The following is a 23712-nucleotide window of genomic DNA, read 5'->3' as shown; positions in this document are numbered from 1 at the left end:
CTTTTTTTAGACATATTGGCATAGAGAAAAGTCTACCGTAACAAGCATTATGTCTGACAGATGTCATGTTGGAGCATTTAGATTTTTCACTATTTGCTTATCTACCTTTTCCAGTCAGTTGTGGAAACCTTGAGGGGAGACCACTCGGTCCTGCAGTCTGCAAGACCCCAAAACTAGAGGCCTCATTTTTGGGAACAAGGAGACCATCTACACAGACCTTAAAGAAAAAAATTACTCACTTATCCAGCAGGTTCTCTCTTGGAATTCGAACCTTGTTAAACATCAAAATTCCGTTATCCACACCGTTCAGACCTGGGGGGACAGATTTCAAATGGAGATGCAAGGGAAAGCTACACAATATTCCAAGATGGTCTCAGCTACTTCTTGGCCTAAAATACAAACCTTAAACATTTCCAGAACTGCAGCTGTTCTTTTGTTAGGGAGTATGCCTAGGATGTTGTCTGTTTGTTCTCTGGGCCCTGGCTCAGACACACCTGGCCCATTCCCAACCCCCACCCTGAAGAAGAACCAGACAATGATGTGGTTTTCCTTGTTTGCAGCCCCTGCCCCCCACAATGTGCTAGAAACTCAAGTTCAGGGTCTGATGGGGCACATCTCCCTCCCCAACAGCAAACGTTATTAAAAGGAAAGAGTTCAGGGCCTGAGGGGACAGCTCAGTGATTAAGAGCACTTGTTGCTCTTGCTGAAGACCCAGGTTCAGTTCTGAGAACCCACAGGGTGGCTCACAACCATCAGCAACTCCAGTTCCAAGAGTCTGAGGCTTCCTTCCAGTCTCCCTGAGCACTCAGCCCACATGTGGTATGTAGACATGCAAGCAAAATACTCATACATAAAATATAATTTAAAGCTAAATAAGTAGATAAAAATTAAAAAAAGAGTGTTGAGGCAAGAGAAAGCATGGGACACTGGAGACAGACCAGCCTGTCCCCATGCACGGTTCATGCTTCCTCCTCAGGCACAGGATGAACTAGTGAAAGTAAATAGCAGAAGACATGGGAAAACCAAAGCAGTCTTTCTGCAGCTGCCAATGCTGTCAACATGTGGCATGACTTCATCAGCAGTGGCCTGTCCCTCCGCTCTCAGAAGACCTTGACGCTCGAGGGACTTTCAGGGGCCATGCCTGGCAGCAGTGGTTGCCTATACTAAAGGTAGGAAGGGACTCCTCTGCTGTCCAACATGCCTCCCCTACCCCTTCCTCTCTCTCTTCTCTCCTTTATCCTTAACTCCTACATCCCTTTCTTTAGCTGGCTTCACCTTGGAAACCTGGTCTCATTGAGAGTTATGGGATGAATTGTGTCCTCCCCTATCCAATTTGTAGATTGAAGCCGTAAGCCCCATATTTGCAATGTAACCTTGTTTAGAAACAGAGGCAACCAAGTTAAAATGGGGTCATTAAAGTGGGCCCTAATATAAATGATAGAAGTCCTTATAAGAAGGACAAACCTGGAGACAGATATGTACGCAGGGAGACTTCATGCTCGTGTAAAAATGATATTCACAAGCTGGGGCAAGAGTCCTGGACCAAAACCTTCCATTGCCCCCATCAGAAGGAGTCAACCCTGGCAGCTCCCTCATGTCAGGCCTCTATCCTCCAAAACTGTGAGGACTTAGTTGTGTCACAAATGTCCTAAGACAGTGCTCAAGGCTCAGCAAGGGCTGTCTGGACACAAACATCCATCTGGAGGTGAAAAGTCACCAGAGAGCTGATACCTGCACAAGTCTAAGAAAAGAAAAGTTGAGACACCCATTGGAGACTAAGTGTCTTTGTCACTAAGCAACTGAGAAGCTGGGAGATAACAATATCAATGTATGGTCCCCTGGCAGTTTGGTTTCCTGGAGATGAAGGTGGTTAGATTCTCCTTGGCTGTGGTGGGGACTGGAGAACCCATGGGGGGTATCAGCCAGCACAGAGGAGGGTCACCTGAGGACTCACCTTCTTTATGCATCATATCAATAGCTGTCACCCCTGGATACAAGTTTCCGTGCTCATCCCTGATAGGAACGATGAAACAGTGGGGCCCTAAGGAAGGCACAGAGACAGGACCTTAGTAGGCCTCCCTTTTTCACTGCTGTCTCAATATATAACCCTAGATGGCATAGAACTCACCATATAGATCAAGGTGGCTTCTAATTCAAGTTAATCCTCCTGTCTCTGCCTTCCAAGTGTTGGAGTTACAGGAGTAAGCTACCATCCCGGTCCTAGATGACTCCTTGTGAAGAATAAACCTTCAAGCTCTGTGTGAGGGCATGTGTCTTTAATACCAACATTTGGGAGGCAGAGATAGGTGGATCTCTGTAAGTTCAAGGCCAGCCTGGTCTACACAGAGAATTCTAGAATAGCCAGGCTACCCAGTGAAAAATAAAAATAAAAGAATAAAACTTCTTCTTCTCTGGAGCAATATGACATTGTTACATTCCAAATCCATTGAGTTCTAGGCACTGCACACAGCAGCGACTAATGTCAGCAAATTTGGTCACCACTTTTCTATGGAAGATAAAGTTAGTACATATTTTTACAAGACAAAACTGGACCTGTGAGGCCCGTTTTCACCTGATGGGAAAACAGCAATAACAAAGAGGATTCTTTCATGTTGGTAACAAACCTTGTGACTTTCCCTCAATGATGAGCTGGGCAAAGACTGCAGCACAGTTCCCGTCCATGGCGTTGCCGATGTACATCTTCTGCGCATCTTCACACGGCGTGTCAATCACGAACTCCTGCACAGAAGAGGAAGCCACAGAGTATTTGCCTCCATGTGGCTCACTTGAACCCCTAACTCAACACAATGAAAACCTTAAAACAGATCTGCAGTGTCAAGAAGACTCAGGGGCTCCTGGGAAGCCACTGTCTGAACTCTGAACTTTGTGCTGTCTGTCAGTCTGCAAATGTACTTTACCTCCATCTTTGCTTTGACGGTGACTGGAAATGGGTTTTAGTTTCTGGTGCGTAATTCAATCGGAAAAATAAGCAGCCAGTTTTCATTCATTCATTTCCCATCTCTGTCTTTAACAGTGTCAGGCTGACGTGTGCCGTCTTCTTACCCACTGGTTTTCAACGTGCTAACTATTTCTTCAGTTATCAATTTCTCTTATCCCACTACTTCATACTGTGGTTTCACCTTTTAAAGAACCCAACACCAAAACCTCGACAAGAGCTGGATGTGCTGATACAGACCCCAAGTCCAGCTCCGTGGGAGGCTGACACAAGAAGACCATACATTCAAGGACTGTCTGGACCTCACAGTGAGTTTAAGGGCAGCCTAGGCAATTTAGCAAAGCCTTTTCTCAAAATAAAAATAAAAGGATGGGCTTACAGCTCAGTGGTTGAATACTTTCTGGCCTCAAAGTAATGGGTTTACTCCCCATGACACACACACACACACACACACACACACACACACACACACACACGGGGAAGGGGGCACACAGGCTCTGGTAGAATGTATTTAGCTCTCCACATACCCCTCACCCTCAAACATCTCACCTATGAGGTGCCCATGAAAAGAGGGAGCAGTCCAATGACCTAGGGCCCTGGATGGTTTGTTTCTACACAACGTATGTTTTACTTTGTCTTCCCTTTCTAGGTAAATCTCTTGAGTTCTCAAGCTTTCCACGATTACACAGGCCTGGCCAGCCTGCAGCCATGATAAGAACTTTGTTTAAATCACAACCTATTCATTAAGAAGCCGAAGCCATGTGCTTGACTGCCAGCAAAACAAGCATCTGTGAGTTATTCCTATACTGCTTAGCATATCACCCCAAAATAATTTTAATTTAGATTTTTTTTAAAAGGAAAAGAAAACACCCACCAAAGCCTTTGGCTGGTTGTCTCAGAACCTACTGTGAACATCTTACTAGTCAGTGAATGTAAAATAGTCCCCAGGGTCCCAGACTAGAGCCACATGCCCAAGCCCTTGGTATAGAGACACCTGCAAAGGAGCCGTGGTCTTCTGAGGGGATCTTAGAATGCCCCATGCAGTTTGTCTCAGTAATAGCCAGTGATTCCAGCTCCAAAGATCCTGAAACCAGCTCCAGCCTGAAGAAGCAGGGACCGCATGTAGGGTTGGTTTCCAGTCTCTGCTCAAACCTAGGCGTCTCTTTCCTACTAGCCAGTGAAAATATTGCCTTCAAGGCTCGCATCTCCCCACTCTTGCTCACCACATGGTTTCTCTTAAACCTCTTCCCAAGGCTGTACCAACCACACTGCTAGTTCTGAGTACAGGGTACCTATCACAGGTCAGGGGCCCAGAGGAAATGGCAGAAAGCTGAACTGGCTACTTAATTGGAGTTGACAATGTAGAAGATATGATTCAGCTAAACCAACATGTTCTTGGTCATACAAGGATTATCTCAGATTTCAGATTATAAAGTGTATAGACTGTGCTTTCCCATCGGGCCAAGAAATACAGTCTCAAAGCCTAAGAAAACAATCTCTGACATCAGTTTGTACAGGAAAACCTTTAACATGTGCAGGGGCTTTTCAGAAAAAAATTCGTGGGTGAGTTGAATCTCTTCAAGAGAAGTCTCTCGAGATTGCCCTTGGCTTATCTGGTCAGCCAGGGCTTCTGGAAGCAGGAAAATGAATTCAAGGTTGCATGCAATGGGCACGAAGACAAAACAACCCATGTGCATGATGGGGAGGGAGAAAAGAGCCCTGGAAACACCCGGCTGCCAGGAAAGAAGGTGGGAGGCCACTCACACTGGTCCCCTACACATCTAATACGCCCCGGGAAGAAGTTTGTCACTTCTGGCAAGAGACTCCATGTGGAAAGTTTGTATCAGCCAAAATGCTGGAGTTGAAACTGTAACCTAAACAATGCCCAGCATGTGTGCTGGTTACAATTATGATTACTTGGTAAAGACCAGCAAAATGGTCAAAGTTGCAAAGACTAAGAAATGTAAAAATAAAATAAAAAAATAGGAAAGGAGAGGGCTGGGGAGATGGCTCAGTGGTTCAGTGCATGCACCGCTCTTACAAAGGAGCTGACTTTGGTTCTCAGCAGCCCTGTCAGGCAGCTCACAACTGCCTGTAACTGTGTAACTCCAGCTCCAGGACAGCCCACATCCCTGGGCTCTGAAGAGACCTGCACTCACATTATACACATACCAACACACACACACACACACACAAATGTTCATAATGTAAAATGTAAAATAAAATCTTTTTAAGTCAAAAAGGGCCAGTGAGATGACTCAGTCACTAATGGCATTTGTTTCAAAGCCTAATAACCTGAATTTAATTTCTGGAACCCGTATGGCAGAAAGGAGAAAACAGACTCCAGAAAATTGTTCTCTGACCTCCACATGAGTGCTGTGGTACATGCATGTGTATGCACACACACTAGATAGATAGATAGATAGATAGATAGATAGATAGATAGATAGATAGATAGATAGATAACAGATTTAAAATAAAAATTAAAAAGCTTTGGCCATAGCCGCACTTATTTTTGCTAGTTAGCACAGAGTATGAAAATAAAGCTCTTATCTCACAGCTAACATACTGCTGGCTGATCTAGTCCCCTACAAATGAAAACAAAAGAACCAAAAACCAAAACCAGTAAGTGATGGAAGCAAGATTCATTTGATATGCAACACACTTTCAGAAGGAGAAATGTGAATCCAAGGGAGAAACCACCCCTGCTGCGTCAGTCCCCCACTGTGCCCCTCACCCCCACCATCCTGTTTTCCTCCTGGCAGAAGTTCAGGACTGACTTGTCTCTCTCTCACCCACTGGAGAGACATTGCTCACCATTTTCCTCATCTGCAACTCCCCTGTCAGAAAGAGGCAGCTGCAGAGGCCCATCAGGTGACAACATCATTTATGCTGTTTGGGGAAAATGGGACCAATGCAAGAAATTATTTTTTGTAGAAAAAGAAATTGAAAGAAGAAACAAGTAAGAATTGTGGGTGTTTTTTCCTTCACAGTAACGATTGCAAGCCTGGGAAAAGGACAAAAGTGGTCAGTTATAACCCACAAGATATTGGGTCAATAACCCACACTCTTAAAGACAGTCCCATTTCAGCCTAAGACTCCTTAACTCTGCTACTCTGTCACTATAGTCAGGTCCCTAACCTCTGTGAGTCTTAGTTTCTATCCATAAAATAGGGACAACAAAGTTTTGTTGGCTGGTTATCTCAGGGCTTAGCTTAGTGCCTTCTACCACTTGAATTCTCTATTCGCAGGAACTGCTTAACCTTCTTAAAGGGAGTGCTGATGCGAAAGAATACAGGCAGCATAGAGAAGAAGCTGAGCCAGCATGCCAGGGCACAGTCCTTGCATTTCCCACAACCTGGGAGATCACTGACCGCTGCAGAGAATGAACATCAGGGCAGGGAAACTATCCTCTAAGCCACTGGTCACTGAATAGGGCATTCTCAACACTGGTCACTGAATAGGGCATTCTCAACACTGGGCACTGAATAGGGCATTCTCAATACTGGTCACTCATCACTGAAGATTTGTCAGTCAGAAAAAACTTACTTTATTAAATTCCTGATTCAGAAAGGCAAACTCGGAGGAAATGGAAGAATAGAACTAGACACACAGACACTAGTGTAATGTCCCCTCCCCAGCCTACTCACAAACACAGCTACACACAACAGAATTCAGTTGTCCCTTTGTAGTCCTTAGGAATAGCGAGTACCAGATAAGAAAGTGTAAAGAGGGTAACAGAATTCAACAATGGCTTTCTTTATGGGCGTGGAGGGGTCCAGTAGAGAACTACCAAGAAGAGCTTCCACATTGCTTTGGTTATGGCCCATTATGGAGAAAGACGCCAGATTAGAAGGTCTTCACCAACATGTTTAATTAATAAGGGAAAAGAGGGCCGGTGACTGAGATGGCTCAGTGGGTAGAGACACTCACCACCAAGTCTAATGACCTAGGTTCAATCCCTAGTACCCGTACATGATGGAAGGAGAGACCTGAATCCAACAAGTTGTCTTCTAACCTCACACACATACTGTGGCACACACGTGCATGCGCACTCACACAATACACACACACACACACACACACACACATTTTAAAGGGAAGGGGAATGAAGAAAATCAAAGAAAAGAGAAGCAAAAGAACAAAATGGAAAGGAAAAGAGTAGAGTTCATCACATGAATAAAAAGGAGAAAAAGCAACACTACAGTGCCTTCAGGTTGTCAAGTAAAATCCATGTGAGTTAGGAAAACCACACAGGGTCTAGGAGGTGACTCAGTGGGGAAGAACACTTGCTTCTCAAGCATGAGGACCTGAGTTTAAATCCCCAGGACCCGGGTGAAAACACAGGTGAGACCCTATGCTGTGTTGGGCAGAACCAGGAGCATCACTGGGCCATGCTGGCTGCTAGCCTATCTCTGTCCAGATTCAGTGGGAGACCCTGTCTCAAGGGAATAAGGTAGAGCATGGTAAAGCAGGGCACTCTGCATCTTCTTCTGGCCTCCATATGCACAGGCATAGGTGCACATATACCACACATACGCTCACATAACATCTTACGGTTTCTAGTGTTGTAAAGAGACACCATGATCATGGCAACTCTTACAAGAGAAAACATTTAATTGGGGTGGTTTATAGTACAGAGTTTCAGTTCATTATCATTATGGTGGGACGTGGTGGCATGCAGGCAAACATGGTGCTGGAGAAGGAATTGAGAATTCTGCACCTTGACCCAGAGACGACAAGAAGTGAATTGAGACACTGGGCATAGCTTGAGCATAGGAGACTTCAAAGATAGCTCCCAAGGTGACACACTTCCCCCAACAAGGCCATACCCACTCCAACAAAGCCACACCTCCTCATAGTGCCACTCCCTATGAGACTATGAGGTCAATTACATTCAAACTACCACATTCCACACCAGGACCCCTATAAGCTTGTAACAGTATCATAATGCAAAATGCATTTAGTCCAGCTTCAAAAGTCCCCATAGTCTATCATAGTCTCAACAATGTTTAAAAGTCCAAAGTTCAAAGTCTCTTCTGAAATTCATGCAATCTCTTAACTATAATCTCCTATAAAATCAAAATAAAAAAATCTAATCACATACTTCCAACACGTAATGGCACAGGATATATATTACTGTTCCAAAACATATGGAAGGAAGCATAGAGAGGAAATATTGAACCAAAACAAGATAAAAAAAAACCAGCTGAGCAAACGCCAAACTCTGTATCACCATGTCAGATGTCAAAATGCTCTTCAGATCTCCAACTCCTTTCAGCTTTGTTGACTGCAACTCACCTCGTCTCTTGGGCTGGTTCCACTCTCTGTTAGCAGTTTTCCTTAGCAGGTATCCCATGGGTCTGGCATCTCCAATATCTTGGGGTCTCCAAGGCCATCCAGGTTTCAACTTCACAGCTTTATGTAATGGCCCCTCCAGGTCTCCATTTAGGGACACTCATGACATCTGCCTGACCTCAACAACTTTCTTAGTCAAAGAGACAAATTCATAGCCCCTTTCTTCTATCCTTAACTCCAGAACCACGTGACTAAAGCTGTCAACTTCTGCTGCTTACTGGGACTGGAACATGGCCCTCCTCATTCAATTACATCTTCACCAACTTTCTCTTTTCAATGGTTTCCTTTGCAGCCTAAGCTTGGCTGTCTTGAAGTTGGATCTGTAGACCAGGCTGGCCTCAGAGATCTGCCAGCCTCCACCTCTGGAGTGCTGGGATTAAAGGTATCTACCACCAAACCGAGCTCTAAGCTTTTCTTTAATTCCTTTTCCCAAGTTGGAAACTTAGCTGGTGGGATAGTTCCCTGAGGTCACCACTCCCTTTATTCCATTTCTTAATCTGTCTTTCTCCTTGAATGCGGGATTTAGCACCATTCCATTTCCTGTTGCCCCCTTTCTCCTCAAATTTTACATTTTGTATTTTGCCTTCTTCAATTTACTCCCTTTCAGTATAAATCTTCATTAGAGTTATCACTAATAACCACATGACACAGTCTATACTAGACTATTAAAGAGATTTCCTCTGCCATTGGAGTTAATCTACAACTCTTCACTTTAGCCTCAGGTAGACTCTTTGAACAAGGGCAAAAAGCAGCTACATTCTTCACTAAATATCACAAGAATGATCTTGAGGCAACATACTAAAATTCTTATCCTCTGAAACATTTTGATCTAGGCCCCCACAGTTCATCAAATCACACTCAGCACCACTGTCTTCCATGTTCCTATTAGTATGGTCCATTAGACAATGCTTAAAGTGTTCCAAATGCTTTCTAATACATAGTTCCAATGTTGATATTACTTCAAACAAAAATATGGTCAAGCCTATCACAGTAATATCCTAGTCCCTGGTACCAACTTCCATCTTTTATAGAGTTTTTATTGCTGTGAAGAGACACCATGACCATGGCAATTCTTATAAAGGAAAACATTTAATTGGAGTTGCTTACAGTTCAGAGGTTTGGTCCACTATCATTATGGTGGGACATGGTGGCATGCAGGCAGACATGGTGCTGGAGAAGGAGCTGAGAATTCTATATCTTGATCCCAAGGTAACAGGAAGTGAACTGAGACACTGGACAAAGCTTGAGCACAGGAGACCTCAAAGCCCACTCTCATGGTGACACACTTCCTCCATCCAACAAGGCCACATCTACTTCAATGAGACCATACCTCCAAATAGTGCCACTCCCTATGAGTTTATGGAGGCCAATTAAATTCAAGCTACCACACACAAAAAGAACACTGCATAATGCAACTATTTGCCCTCTATCCACATGAGTCCCATATCACTGGATTCAATCAACTATACTTACTACCTACAGACAAGGTTTTATTATCATCGTTCCATAAATAATACAGTTTAACAGATGCATAACATCATTATTATAGTAAGTATTAGAAGTCATCAAAAATGATGTAAATAGATCATTTTTTATACAAAATGGAGGAGGTCTGGCAGGTCCTACACAAATACTATGCTACTTATAGAAAGAAATTGAGCGTCTGTGTATTTTAGACTTTTCAGAGGTTCCTAAAAGCTGTGATGTCCATGAATACTGAGGAACAGCTATGACAGCATAGAGGACTTATCTCCTGATCAGAAAAATCTCAACTCTTGGTGTGCTGCCGTGTGCTCCAGGCAGAAACAGCAAAGACATCTCTTCCTTTCTTCATAGACTACTGTTAGAAGAAGAACAATGTGGCTAGTGCTGTTCCCATGGAAACATTAGGAGGGAATAACTAAAGAGTACGTGTGCAGAGATGTGTCCTGTTGGTGGCAGGAAGTGTGTAGTGTAGGCTGGTATTGCTTCCAAAGGTTGAGCTTATGTCCATCCATAAAATAACCTGTTCTAAGCCTAAGCTTCCCAACCAGAGCACATGCTGAGGGTGTGGAGCCAGGCTCAGGAAGATGGGTGGTCTGTCCAGGTCCCCTATTGCAGGGAACCATGAAACAGGAAATAGATCCCTCACCTGACTGTCAAGGTCAAAGGTAGCCTCAGTCTGGATCTGTCTCACGTTGCTCCCGTGGCCTTTCTCTGTCATTGCAAACATCCCGGTATACTTCAGCTCCTGAAATTTAGGAAATATTAAAAGGAAGTTAAATGGTCAGAGGAACTCTAACTGAAGACCTCAGGACACTAACAATATTAGCAAGGAAAGGAGAAGAAAGCCAGAAACAACCATAAAAACATATTTTGTTGATGTTTATTATGCATTTGGGAATATGGCAGATGAGCTTGGAAAGATGGTTCCACGGTTTAGAGCACTTGCAGAGGACCTAGGTTCAGTTCCCAGCACCCATGTAATAGCTTCCAACAATCCATAACTCAAGTTCCAGAGGATCCAACACCCCCTTCCAGCCTCTGAAGGCATCGCACACTCATGTGGTACACAAATACACAGCCAGGTAAAAACATCCATACACATAAACAGTTTTTTAATCTTTAAAAAAAGAATATGACAGATGTAGATGTAGTATGTAAAAAGATAGTCTTGTAATTCTCATTTGGGTCAAAATTTTTGCAGACTTGAATTCTGTTTTGTTTCTAATCAAACAGACACACAAAAGTAGTATGATTTTGTTTTTTTAAATCTCCATGGAAAAAGCTATCTGCTAAAGTAAGCATCATACCTTGAGTTGCTGATACCACTTGATAACATGTTCAGAACTTCCAAGATTGAGGATGGTACTGCCAAATAGGAAAGAACTGACTCCACACTAGAAACAAGGACAGTACAAACAATGACGAGCCACAGTCAACAGCTTAGCAACAGCTAGACCCATTGGTCAAAATCCATTCAAGGATTGATTTGGTTGTAATATTTTGTGTTCTGACTAATAAAGCTTGCCTGGAGACCAAAGGGTGGATTTAGCCACGAGTTAACCGTACAGGTCTGAAGGGCTGTACAGACAGGAAGTGAACAGGCTGGGCAGTGAGAGGAAGTGATAAGGTGGGGTGTAGACAGGATCTCAGCCCTTTTTGGTCAAAGGAGTTGGAGAGGTTAAGAGGTGACTGTGGTTGCTACTTTACTTCTCTGATCTTTCAGCTTTTACCCTGCTATCTGACACTAGGTTTCCATTATTAAGACTAATTAGGATCGCACTTCAGGGTATCTCTAGGAATCCTTCACGCTACACAGGTCTTTCTGCCCTTTTTATTTGGGGGGGGGGGAGAGGGGCTGGTTTTTCTCAAGACAAGGTTTCTCTCTGTAGCTTTGGTTCCTGTCCTGGAACCCGAGTGCTGGGATTAAAGGAGTGCGCCACCACCGCTTGGAAAAATTGTTTGTTTGTTTGTTTTGTTGTTGTTTTGAGACAAGGTTTCTCTGTAGCTTTGGGGCCTAACTAGCTCTTGTAGAACAAATTGGCCTTGAACTCAGATATCCACCTGCCTTTACCTCCCAGTGCTAGGATTAAAGGTGTGGGCCACCACCGCCCTCTCTGTCCTTTTGTAAGCCCTGAGAAAGTGTTACTGACAGGGAAAGGGGAAGAGGAAGGGGAGGTGGATGCAGGTTTAAAAAAGAGAAAGAGGAGAGGTACCCTAGTTTGATCCCTACCCATATGATAAACATTACAATCAAAAACAACTTGGAGGAGTCAAGGGTTTCTTTCAGCTTCTGGGTTACAGCCATCATCAAGAGAAGCCAAGGCAGAAAACTTAATAAGCAGAGACTACAGAGGAATATTACTGACTGGCTTGGTCCCCATGGCTTTCTATTGCTCTTATACACCCCAGCACCACCCACTTAAGATGGCACCACCCACGTGGGGCTCGGCTTCCCAGGGTGGCACCACCCACAAGAGACTGGGCTTTCCAAAGTTGCACCACCCACGTGGGGCTCGGCTTCCCAGGGTGGCACCACCCGCATGGGACTGAGCTTTCTTTTCCACTTCAAACATTAACCAAGGCATGCTGGACAAGCCAAATGGAGAGTTGAGGGTCCCTCTTGCCAAGTGACTCTAGTTGATGTCAAGTTGATAGAAACACAAAGAGGAAGAAGAGACATCTAGACTCCACATGGAAGGAGTAAGGTGACTGGTGGCAGAAACAAAGGGATGGAAGTGTGTAGATATTTGCTGGTGTTGAGCTCAGCATTCCCTCTCTCTCCTAGCCACAGACTCTGAATTTCCCCTGAGGACCATCCTTACATGTGGCTTTAGGATGAGTGCGACCTACATATAGCTGAGCTACATCATCCCCAGAGCCATGAAGTTGTGGCTTCAAGAATAGACCTAGGATCTCAATGGGCCCCTTCCAAGTGGCCACCAAGACACAATGGAATCCAGAGCCATTGAGACCTGAGGCAGCTGATTGCCAGCTCACCTTGGAGGTGGTGAATGAAGCCAGCATACGATGATGGGGTTGAAGAAAGAAGATGGCCAAGAGGTTCGAGAACTCAGGGCTCACTCACCAGTGGAATTCTTTAATGAGAATAATTAAGTCTATTTTGCTTAATCAAGTTTAAACTGGATCTTTCGGTGGGCAGGAGGGGTCCATTGTACCCACACATTTGGAAAATGGAATCAATCTAAAATGATATTTTTTTTCTTTGTGTCTAGTTTTAAAGACAATATTTTACTCAAGTTAAGGCAAGTTGAATTTTCCTCTCCTAAACCTCTATGGTTGATGGTGAATGTATACATTATCATATATTTCTTTTCTAGATTTTTAACGTTTTCCTCTTCCTTGGGAATGGGAAAAACTAGAATATTTTTGTACATGCTTGAAAAGCTTCCATTCACTAGCTACGTTAGTAAGCAGTTAGGCCAGGGTGGCCTGTGCCTTAGAAGGAAAGTGGCCAGTTCGTAGATAGCATCTGTGCCACTTCCACTCACACAACCAAGAAATGTGTGGGGACTTCCCCTCACAAAAGCAGTCTTCAAACAGCAGACAACAAGACCAAGTTCACGAAGAGTACCAGAGGGCTCCTGAGCTGGTGACCTCTGGCCTGACACGGTCACAGCAGTGCCTCCCAGGAGGAGCACAAACAGTTTTCTAACCAGAAAACTGAATCAGGCAGGTGAGTAGTGGTGGTGGCAGTGAGGAAAGGAGTGGAGAGATTCAGGGTAAATTCTGGAGACAAGTTGATGAGCTGGATTCGGGAAGAGAAGGGGTACTCTGGGAGTTACCTGGTCTTTGGCTGAGTGACCGTGTCCATGAAAGCCCATTAGCTGTGATGGAGGAGCTTGCGAGAGTTGACATGAACAGGGAGGAGATATCTTAAATGAAGATAGAGGGACAGAGATACTGCAACTGGCCAGAGATGGACATATATCCAGACTGTCGTCCCAGAAGACACTGTGTCCACTGCTGTAAAAACCACCCTATCTCCTGTCCCTAGTAAACCTCAGGGGCAGAACACTAAGAAGCCCACCTGTGTTGAGACAAACTGAGGAAAGCAGTTGAGACACCTTATGAAAGAAAACCCCAACTGCAAACATGCACTCTACATGTACTGTTTTGGGTGTCTCTCTCTCTCTCTCCTTTTTCTATAATCTGGAGAAGAAAAAGGATGGTTGCAACATCAGGAGTATGAAGCAATAACCACAGCATGCCCAGAAAAGGCTGGCAGCAGCCTCTACAGGTACCACTGGAGATGCCTAAAGACTGGCACCTGAGGTCAGGACAGTATCACGAGACAAATGATGAGCCTTGGCCAGAGCCTCGACGTACACATGGGGAAGAGAAGGTGATTCTGTTCATCAGAGCAGAGCGCTTGTTGGCCTCTCCTCAATCCACCAATGAAGCCACCACCTGGTAGATCATTAACGAGGGCTCTGGGTGGAATGATAAGATGACTTAGTCAGCAAAGTGTTTGCCTTTTAACCACAGGGACCCGAGTTTGATCCCCAGAACCTCCATTAAAAATATGCAGGTGCGATGACATACATTTCTAGTCTCAATGCTGGGAAAGCAGACAGGAGGATCTCCAGGACTCGCTGGCCAGCCAACCTAGGCTACTCAGTGAGTTCTTGGCCAGTAAAGACCCTGTTTCCTTTTTTTAAAAAAACAGAGTATCCAGGAGCTAGCAAGATGGTTCAGGGAATATTGTTGCCAAGCCTGATGATCGGAGTTCAGTCCCCAGAATCTGCATGGTGGAAGGAGAGAACTGATTCCAACAAATTGTCCTCTGACCTCCATAGGAACACCATTATGTGTTCATATTCTGTCTGTCTGTCTGTGTCTGTCTGTCTGTCTGTCTGTCTCTCTCTCTCTCTCTCTCTTGATCTCCCTCTCCCTTTCTCTTCCCCAACCCCTCTTCTCTCTCTTTCAATACATAAACAAACAATCTAATTATAAAAAATATGACTGAGGAATGACACCACATTTGCCCTTTGGTTTCTGTACACAAGCACGTGTGTGCAAATGCACACAGACACACACACACTATCCACATCTCAAAAGGTTATACCAAGAGGAGCAGTACTTGGAAATGTATTATCCCTGCCCACTTCCTGTCCTGCTCTTTGCCTCCTGGTCTGCTGTGTTTTCGGTTGTCTGCTATACACTCTTGCTGCCATGGCACCACCTGCTTCACCACGCCTTCTTAGCAACAAGCTGAAACCATGAACCAAAATAAATCATCTCTCCTTGTGTTGTTTTCAGAGGTATTTGGGTCACTGTGAAGCAAAAGTAGCTAACTTCCATGTAGGCTGTGAGAAAGCAGTAGTGCTCTCCATGATGTGACACATATGTAAAAAAATAAACAAATAAAAGTTTCAAGGGCTTAATTTTCAAAGCCAAATAGATAACTTATTTAAATCAATGAAGGCCATGACTTGGGACAATATAGGTCAGTCTCAGCAGTGATACCTAAGTGAAAAAAGTAAGTCACAGACATTTATGGTACTGTCTTTATAAAATAAAGACAAATGAAGCCTGGGTGAGGTGGTGCACACCTTAAATCCCAGCACTCAGGAGGCAGAGGCAGGCTGATCTCTGTGAGTTCCAGGACAGCCAAGGCTACACAGAGAAATCCTGTCTCAAAAAGAAAGAAGAAGAAGGAGGAGGAGGAGGAGGAGGAGGAGGAGGAGGAGGAGGAGGAGGAGGAGATTAAGACAAATGGGAATAATCAATTAATACACTATCTATGAATTAATGAAAACAATATGAAAAAAACAAGAAATGCATCAGACTGCACTAGTGATCCCAGCACTTGGGAGACAGAGGCAGGAGTTCAAGGTCAGCTTAGGCCATAGGAAAACTGTCTCAAAGCAAACAAAGCAAAAGGCAAAGAAGAGAGAATTGATGACAATAGTGAAAAAGCAGGAGAGCATGTCTGAGGCAGCAAACTCCACAGAAGCAGGACTGTCTGCCTCTCACCTTCACACAGGTGGCCGGGTCCACTATGCAGACCACTTCTCCCAGGGCAAGGCTTCGGCTGATGAAATTCTTCCTTCTTTCTTGCTGAAAATATAATAGGACTAATGTCAAGATTTACTGCTGATCTTCTGATCTTGAAATATATATATTTTAAATAATGAGTAATATACATAATACCTTCACAAAAAAAAACCACCACAAAGCAATTTTAAGTTAGGAAAGTGTCTCATTGCTCTTCTGAAAATAATTTCATCTTGTGTCAATGTGGCCTTTGGTCTCTGGCCATTTGAGTGTGGTATTCAAGAACTTTTTTCCTCTTTTAATCTTTCTTTTAAAAAAACATTTATTTAGGGGTATGTGCAACATAGTACATCTGTAGAGGTCAGAGGCCAACTTGCAAGTGTCAATTCTCTCCTACTGTGATGTGGGTCCTAAGGATCTAAACTGGGTCATCAGGGTGGGCAGCAAGTGCTTTTACCTGCTATTTCACCATGAAGAGCCCCACAACCTCTTTTCTTACACAACAGGAAGGCAGCTTCTTGAGGACAGACTCTTTGTCCCCATACCATATGTCCCCCAGGCTTTACTTAGCCTTGACCAAACTTGTCCCTGACTTCCCAGTATGTTTCTGCTGCAGTATAGGCAGCAAAAACATCTTGCCTTGCTACTCCAAGTGTTCCCACAGCAACACCAATGTGAAGAAAATCCTGTAGAAAACCTGGGAACATTTTAGATAAAGGAAAAGTAATGGTTTTCTCTTCCTAAGCGTAGGTCACTGTTGGGTTTGATTTATGATTTTAAAACCATGAGGTCCTGGTCTGTCATCCCTGCTGAGTCTCTTCCTATCACAACATCAATAACTTCCAAATCTCAGTGAGCAGACAGCAGATGGTTCTCAACTGTTTAAATATATATATTTAAACATATATATATATATGCATATATATATATATATATATATGAAATTCTAGCAGCACTAGAGATTCTAGCAGAGACAGGAGGATGCTAGGGGCTCTTTAACCAGCCAATCTTCTGAGCTTCACATTCAGTGAGAGAGCCTGACTCAAAATATACAGTAGAGAGTGACAGAGAAAGACACCCAACAATGACCTCTGACCTATACACACACACACACACACACACACACACTTTTCAAAACAAGCCAGAAGCAACATTTCCAGAGAAGGTGCTAGCCTGTTGAGTGGACAATTTGCAATTATTCATTATTGGAATTCATGTGAGCTGTCCTTATGGGCCAGTTTCTCCTGACACCCCCACCAACAAAACTGATACTGGTTGCTTATGTGTGCAAGTATGTGCATCTATCTGTGCACACATGTATTTGTGTATCCAAATGTGGACACATCTATCTTGTATATATTATGTGCATCAATCTCCATGTGTATGTGTGTGCATGTTCTTATATATACATATGTGGACATGTACATGTTCCCTTACATATGCATGCATGTCTTAGTGTGTGTTTCTATACACATATTCACATGTGGGCTTGTGCATGTGTATTGCCCCACCAGCCGCAAGACAAGACCAGCCTTCTCTGGATGACGATTTCCACACTGACTTCAACTCTCTCCCTAGGCATCCTCCATATTTTTCCTTTCCTCAGGCTTTTACAATGTTTCTCTCAAGTATTATTAATTCCATCAAACACCATTCTGTCAAGAAGCATGCTTCTCAACATGGCTGCAACCCAACACATCTTGTATTGATTATTTCCTAAAATACCTCCAGGCTCTCGCAGAAACCATGGCGTGGCTCCGGCCCGGGGTTGCACTGAAGAGTCAGTTACAAGCAGATAATGAAAAACAACTGTAGCAGATACCTGCAGACTTTTTCAGTGTCCTCTGTTTCACCAATCCTTAGAATAACCCCAACATAAAAGATGGAAAAGCCTATGCTCAGGAAAATTAAGTGACTTACCCAACCAGAGTCACCTTATGAGTGTCCAAACAAGGGTCAGAAACTAGAACTTCAGAGCTCATGAGGATGTCGTGCTACTACTTCTCACTGTCCTTCATTATTAAAGACTCTGGTTACCCAGTCTTCATCACCATTTTATTTCGTACCACCAGAGAAGACTCAACATCATCCTGTCAAGGTGCCCCCATGCCATCTTTCTGAGTCATGCTATCTACAGTCACATGGACAAACATCCCTTTGCTTTCAACCACTTGCTCTGCCTTTTCTAGACACAAACCATCAAAGGGATGTGCATAGTGGCATATGCCTGAAATCCCAGCACTTAGGAGGCAGAGGAAAGATCCAGGTCAGCCTGGTCTGAACAGAAGTTTCACACCAGTCAGAGCTACAGAGAAAAACCCTATGTCTAAATAATTATTAGATAAATAGGTAGGTAGACGGATGGATAGATGGATAGATAGATAGATAGATAGATAGATAGATAGATAGATAGATAGATAGATAGATAGATAGATAGATGATAGTAAATCCCTTAGAAATATCAGGTGTAGATGGTTTTCTTCATCCTGATAATTCACACTATTGATGCAGGAATATAATTTTATTACTAGTAACATCCAATTGTGGCCATTTTTACTCACAAGCTTGAAGCTAAGTGCAAGCACATGTGTTGAATTCACCCATCTTGGAGCATTTGAAATTGTTTATTATGATGACTTCCCTTCCCTTGTCTCCACAGAAGACAGCCATGTTTATTATTAGACCTGATGGGAAACGTCAGTAGGAGTTTGCCATTCCCTGGCGTTAACTCGAGTATGTGCTTGGGCTGGTTAGTTTTCAAGAAGTCAGATCAAAGTTCTGAAACCTGGACTGGGTTTGATTTGATTGACCATATTGCTGGCGTAAATTTCTAACATCATATATACACATAAATTTTCTTGTCTTTAATTAGCTAATTGCTTAAGTAATAGCCATTATTGGCAAATTTACCCTCTCCTTAAATTATTGGCAGCACTAGCTGCATTGGCAGCATTGGCTGCATTGTTTGGGATCAATCATTAATCAATGTATTTTTTGCATCTTTTTTTAGTATGTCTGCTATATCAATAGCTACCTTCATTCACATTTGAAACCAAACTCAATGACTATATAGTCTTGTAAATTTACCATTTTAAAGGGTAGTAAATCCATAAATGTATAAACAATAATTCAAACTTTTATTATATCTGAACTTGAAGTCCATGCCATCAAACACATCTGTGTAGTAATTTCAACTTCAAACAGAAGAAAGACAGTTTGTCCTAAAATACTCTCTTCGGGGCATTTATATAGCAGATCTCTATGTTTCCCCTTGAAGATGCAGCCTTCTGTCTGCCTTGCTTTTCCACCTGTGGGCTGATGGAAGACAGTACAGCAGCCTACACACAAGACTACCATTTGTGCACAGCTCAAAATCATTGTTATTTTATAGCATTTTGGGCATTTCACATCCATGAAGTAGAAACCGGGACCTACAATGGGCACCTTTTCCCGAGTTTCTTCTTGTCTAAAGAGGGATGAAGGAGATCATTTGTGAGAGGCATGTCCTCATGGGAGGTCATGACCAACTTTCCATTTTTAATGAAGACCAATTTATCACTTTTGCTTATGCACATTCAACGGGATCTAGGTAATGCGTTTTCCCTCTCCCACTTCCCCTCCTCTTCCCTCTCCCCTTCCCCCTCTCTTTCTCTCCACCTCTCTAAGGAACTCTTGCCTATCCTAAAGTCAAAAAGATGTTCTTTGTTCTTCCGTGAGCTGATTTTAAAGTTTGTGTTCCAAAAAACTATAAAATACACTCTAATTATTTTTGCATGCAGCGTGAAGTAGGGAATATAGATTTACTTTTTTTCTATTTGCTTCAGCATCATTTATTACAAAGATGTTTCTTTTCTTGTTATGTTGCTTTGGCAACACTATGAAGAATAAAGCAACTGATCAAATGTGTATTCCTGCCATGACTCTCAATTATGTTCCCTTGATATGTCTGTCTGTTTTTTGTTTTGTTTTTGTTTTTGGAGACAGGGTTTCTCTGTGTAGCTTTGGATCCTGTCCTGGAACTCACTCTGTAGACCAGGTTGGCCTCGATTTCACAGAGATTCCACCTGCCTCTGCCTCCCCAGTGCTGGGATTAAAGGTGTGCGCCACCACCGCCAAGCCACTATGTCCGTCTCTTTTATCAGCATCACATAAAGCTTTCTAATGAGCCTTGAACTCATGTAATGAGAGCCTACCAGCTTTGCTCTGTTACAGAATTGTTTTAACCATTCTAGGTCCTTCGCATATCCATAGGCATTTGGAATCAACCAGTAAATTGTAATGATGGCTCCAGAACACCTCCAGAATCAGTCTTACACCATGCCTTTCCCAGTGATGAGAGCCTCCAGAGACCCCAGTACCATCTCAAGAAAATTGAATCATTTCAGTGCAGCCTCTGTCTGGCTTTAATGTCCTGTGGCGGTTACTAAGATCACAGAGGAGAGGCTCTGAACAGAGGGCTGGAAACATTTGGTAGCAAAGGCTAGCTATGTACTTCATGTACTTTTCCTCCCAGGGCTGATAAAAGTGATATTCCCATGGCTTTATCTAAGGGCAGTGTCCATGTCATGAAAACATTACTGCAGCATTCTGACAAAGCAAGATTCTCCCAGATTCTTGCCTCAAACATGATATACGTTCCCTTGGCAACAGAGGCCTCCCATGTCCTTACCCTTGTACCTGCATTTGGAAATGTTTCCAGTTAAAGAGTAATCCCAGAATTAGTCAATACTGACCGCATGCCATAATGAGTTTTTCTATTGGCCTCGCCATCTCAGTGCCTGGGACTTCTTTCCTGTGAGTGCCAACTCCAGCATCTGACCATCGTCTTAATGGAAATTAATGATGGCTTATCCATGTTTGTCCTCAGGTAAATATCGCTCAAGTCACTTCACATTTTGAAAGATTGTGTCTTAAAAACCGGGTAGTAAATCACAGTATCATTGAGTGCTCACTTGCTATTGCCGAGTGCTGTATGCAGAACCTAACATGTGGGATGTCATTTGATCCTCCCATGCGCCCTTCAACATGAGTGATGGAAACCAAGGCTCAGAGAAGCAAGAAAGTCACCCGAGGGCTTGGGTTTCTTGATGAAGAAGCCAAGGATGAACCTTCATCTATCTGACTCCAAAATGGGAGAGAAAACTACATTTTGACTACCCCAAATTAATGTAAAGTCGATATACAAATATATATGTATATATAGACATACACACACACATATATATGAAGTGCACTTTAAAAGACAACACTAGAATACATAAGCCCATTATTAGTTATATATATTATTATGTATGAGTCTGTGTGTATGTATAATTTTAATTTTCCTGAAGTGAATATCTCTTACTTTGATAATGTAAATTTTCAACATTTCTTCCAGTGAATTTTGTGAATTTTTCTATAATCTCTATTTATAATTGTTTGACTTCTCCAAACTTTACAGCATAAATAGAAGGTGAAGAAGCAGGCTTAAAACATGGGTTAAGATAAAGCTGATCTCAGTGCAGGAAGCAGAGAAATTAATGCTGTAGTGGTTAATCCAGTATGACCCAGAACTCATGACCTCAACTGGACATGGCCAGCAGAAATCTGAAACCTGATTTCTCCAATTGCATGTCATCCCTTGCCTGTTCACTGGTCCTGATGGTAGGTTCTGATAGTTGGCCTTGGGTCCTGCATTCAAGCCCACTTTTGGTATGTAGCAAGGAAGATGCCAAGAGGAGCCTCCAGTGTTACCCATACCCATGCTGAGACCATCCCAAATCACAACATCTTGCTCCCATACCCAAAAGTCCTACCCTACGTTAGAGTAGCTTCCCCTACCTTCATGTAAACCTTGAAGTTAGGAGTGGAAGCCTTCACAGCTTCCTATGGCTGGCATCCATCCTGGCTTGCCCAGCTGGGCTGATTTTGCACAGCCCCTCACTTGACCGTTTCCACACCAGCCCTGGCCCAATAGATCAGGGACACTTGAAAGACAGAGAATGCCTTCTGCTCCTCCTGAGTTCTGCAGTTCTGTTCTCCCAGCCTCTGTTTCTGCCTCATCACAACAGAAAGACTGTGTGGGGCAGAGCTTTACCACATTTGGCTATGGAATCAATACAGGTATAATTTGACTTTCACCTCTGTTACTTCTAGCATTTAACTTTAGATAATTTAACCTGTTCTCTAACCATTAGCCCCATGGCCTGTGGCCCGTAAAATAGAGAATCAAATTTACTTTATGATTTTCCTGGGTGGAGTGTGTTTTTGAGACAAGACCTTGTCATGCAGCCCAAAGTAGCCTTAAATTTTTTATCCTCCTGCTTCAGCTTTTTGATGAGATTACCTGGGTAATTGCATGTACCACCATGCCCAGTTTGTGCAGCGTATTGCATAACATATGAAAAAATTCTTTCAGCTCTTTTCTGCTCGTGACCTATTTCTCCGGCCAGTCCTCCCACCCCAGTCTCCACTCTGATCCTTTTCCAGAATCCACCAGACCCAGTCCTTGAGCCTCCTCTCTTCTGTCAACACATTTGGGACTCCATCCAGCTTCGCAGCTCCTAATTCATCCCTGTACTCACGATTTTCTGCATCCTGCCCCTATACATCTCAAGTTTCTGATCATAGCTAAAAACTAACTCCTGACTTAGTGTCAAGCCAAGCACGGAAAAGTCTTCATCCTTCTCTCCCCTTTGTGTCTCGCCATCCATCAGCTGCTCCTACTGCTTTTCCAATCGGATTTCAGAAGACTCTCTAATTCAGCCACTTTGACCACAGCCACTCTGGTCCTGGCCAGCACCAGCTCTCTGTTCGGGGACTGAAAATCCCCTCAACTTTTGTCATTTTCAGTCCTGTCCCAGCAGCTAGGAAGGCTCCTGGCGAACTATCAGATCATGTCCTGCTCCACTCAGTCCTTCTAGAACCTTCCCATTTTATCCTATGAGGAAAGCTGAACCGATTAAAACCTTCTCATCCTCCTTTCTCCCAGCCTATGACAACCACCCTTCTCGTCTTTGTCTCCCTGACTCTGCTTACCCCTACACCTCTCATAGAGTCACAGTAACGACAGCCTCACTCTCTTTAGGCACAATGTCTGCAGGAGTCAGCCACGTAACAGCAGTCAAGTTTCCCTTACTTTTAAAACCTAATTCTTTTCGGCATTACCTGCCTCATTTTGCTCATTCTTCCCTCTGCTGACAGACATTAGCTATTGTGTACAGCGATGCTGTTAAAGTGATGTGATGGTAAATGTGGGTTGTCAACTTGGTTGGATCTGGAATCAACTAAGAACCAAGCTTGCAAGGGTTTGTGGGGGTGTTTCCGGGAAGGAGTAACTGAATAGCACCTTCCAGGCAGCTTTGACATAAAGAAGTCCTGAGGAAAGCCCTGTTCCTGTGGATAACTCTGACCAGAACACATACACAAACATTTACCTGAGTCTGCTTTCAAGTGTTGGGGCATATGTTAAGAAATGGGATTTCTGTATCATGTGACTTAATTTTTAACGAAACGTTTAATTTTTAAGGAAATGCCATAGTGTCTTAAACAGAGGCTACATGGCTTTATCCAGCACCAGCAACACATAAGGGTTCACATATTACATCCTTGAGGGTTTGTCTCATTTTTTTATAGACAGCTGTGTTAAAGGGTGTAAATCAGTGGTTCTCAACCTGTGGGTCACAACCACTTTGGGTCTAATATCAGCTAATCTGTATATCAGATATTTGTGATCCATAACAGTATATAAATCACAGTTATGAAATAACACTAAAAATAATTTTATGGTTGGGGTCATCATGACATGAAGAACTGTATTAAAGGGATGCAGCCTTAGGAAGGTTGAGAATCATTGGTGTAAAGAAATGTGTTGCTCAGCCGGGCGGTGGTGGCGCACGCCTTTAATCCCAGCACTC

The 23712-nt window shown here is 43.3% G+C and overlaps 1 protein-coding gene across 1 annotated transcript in view; it reads right to left on the bottom strand.

Moving 5' to 3' along the window:
* Nucleotides 1–23712, bottom strand: part of Acoxl (acyl-CoA oxidase like) — a 249683-nt gene that overhangs the window by 223587 nt on the left and 2384 nt on the right. Inside the window, 7 exon segments of the mRNA XM_005364451.2 lie at nucleotides 240–312; nucleotides 1955–2041; nucleotides 2625–2739; nucleotides 10446–10544; nucleotides 11107–11193; nucleotides 15797–15880; nucleotides 19871–19887. Of these exon segments, the coding sequence (XP_005364508.1) occupies nucleotides 240–312; nucleotides 1955–2041; nucleotides 2625–2739; nucleotides 10446–10544; nucleotides 11107–11193; nucleotides 15797–15880; nucleotides 19871–19887 (562 nt within the window).

The sequence above is a fragment of the Microtus ochrogaster genome (assembly GCF_000317375.1).
Source record: "Microtus ochrogaster isolate Prairie Vole_2 chromosome 14 unlocalized genomic scaffold, MicOch1.0 chr14_random_1, whole genome shotgun sequence".
NCBI lineage: Eukaryota > Metazoa > Chordata > Mammalia > Rodentia > Cricetidae > Microtus > Microtus ochrogaster.
This window is presented reverse-complemented; position numbering and strand designations above follow the sequence as displayed.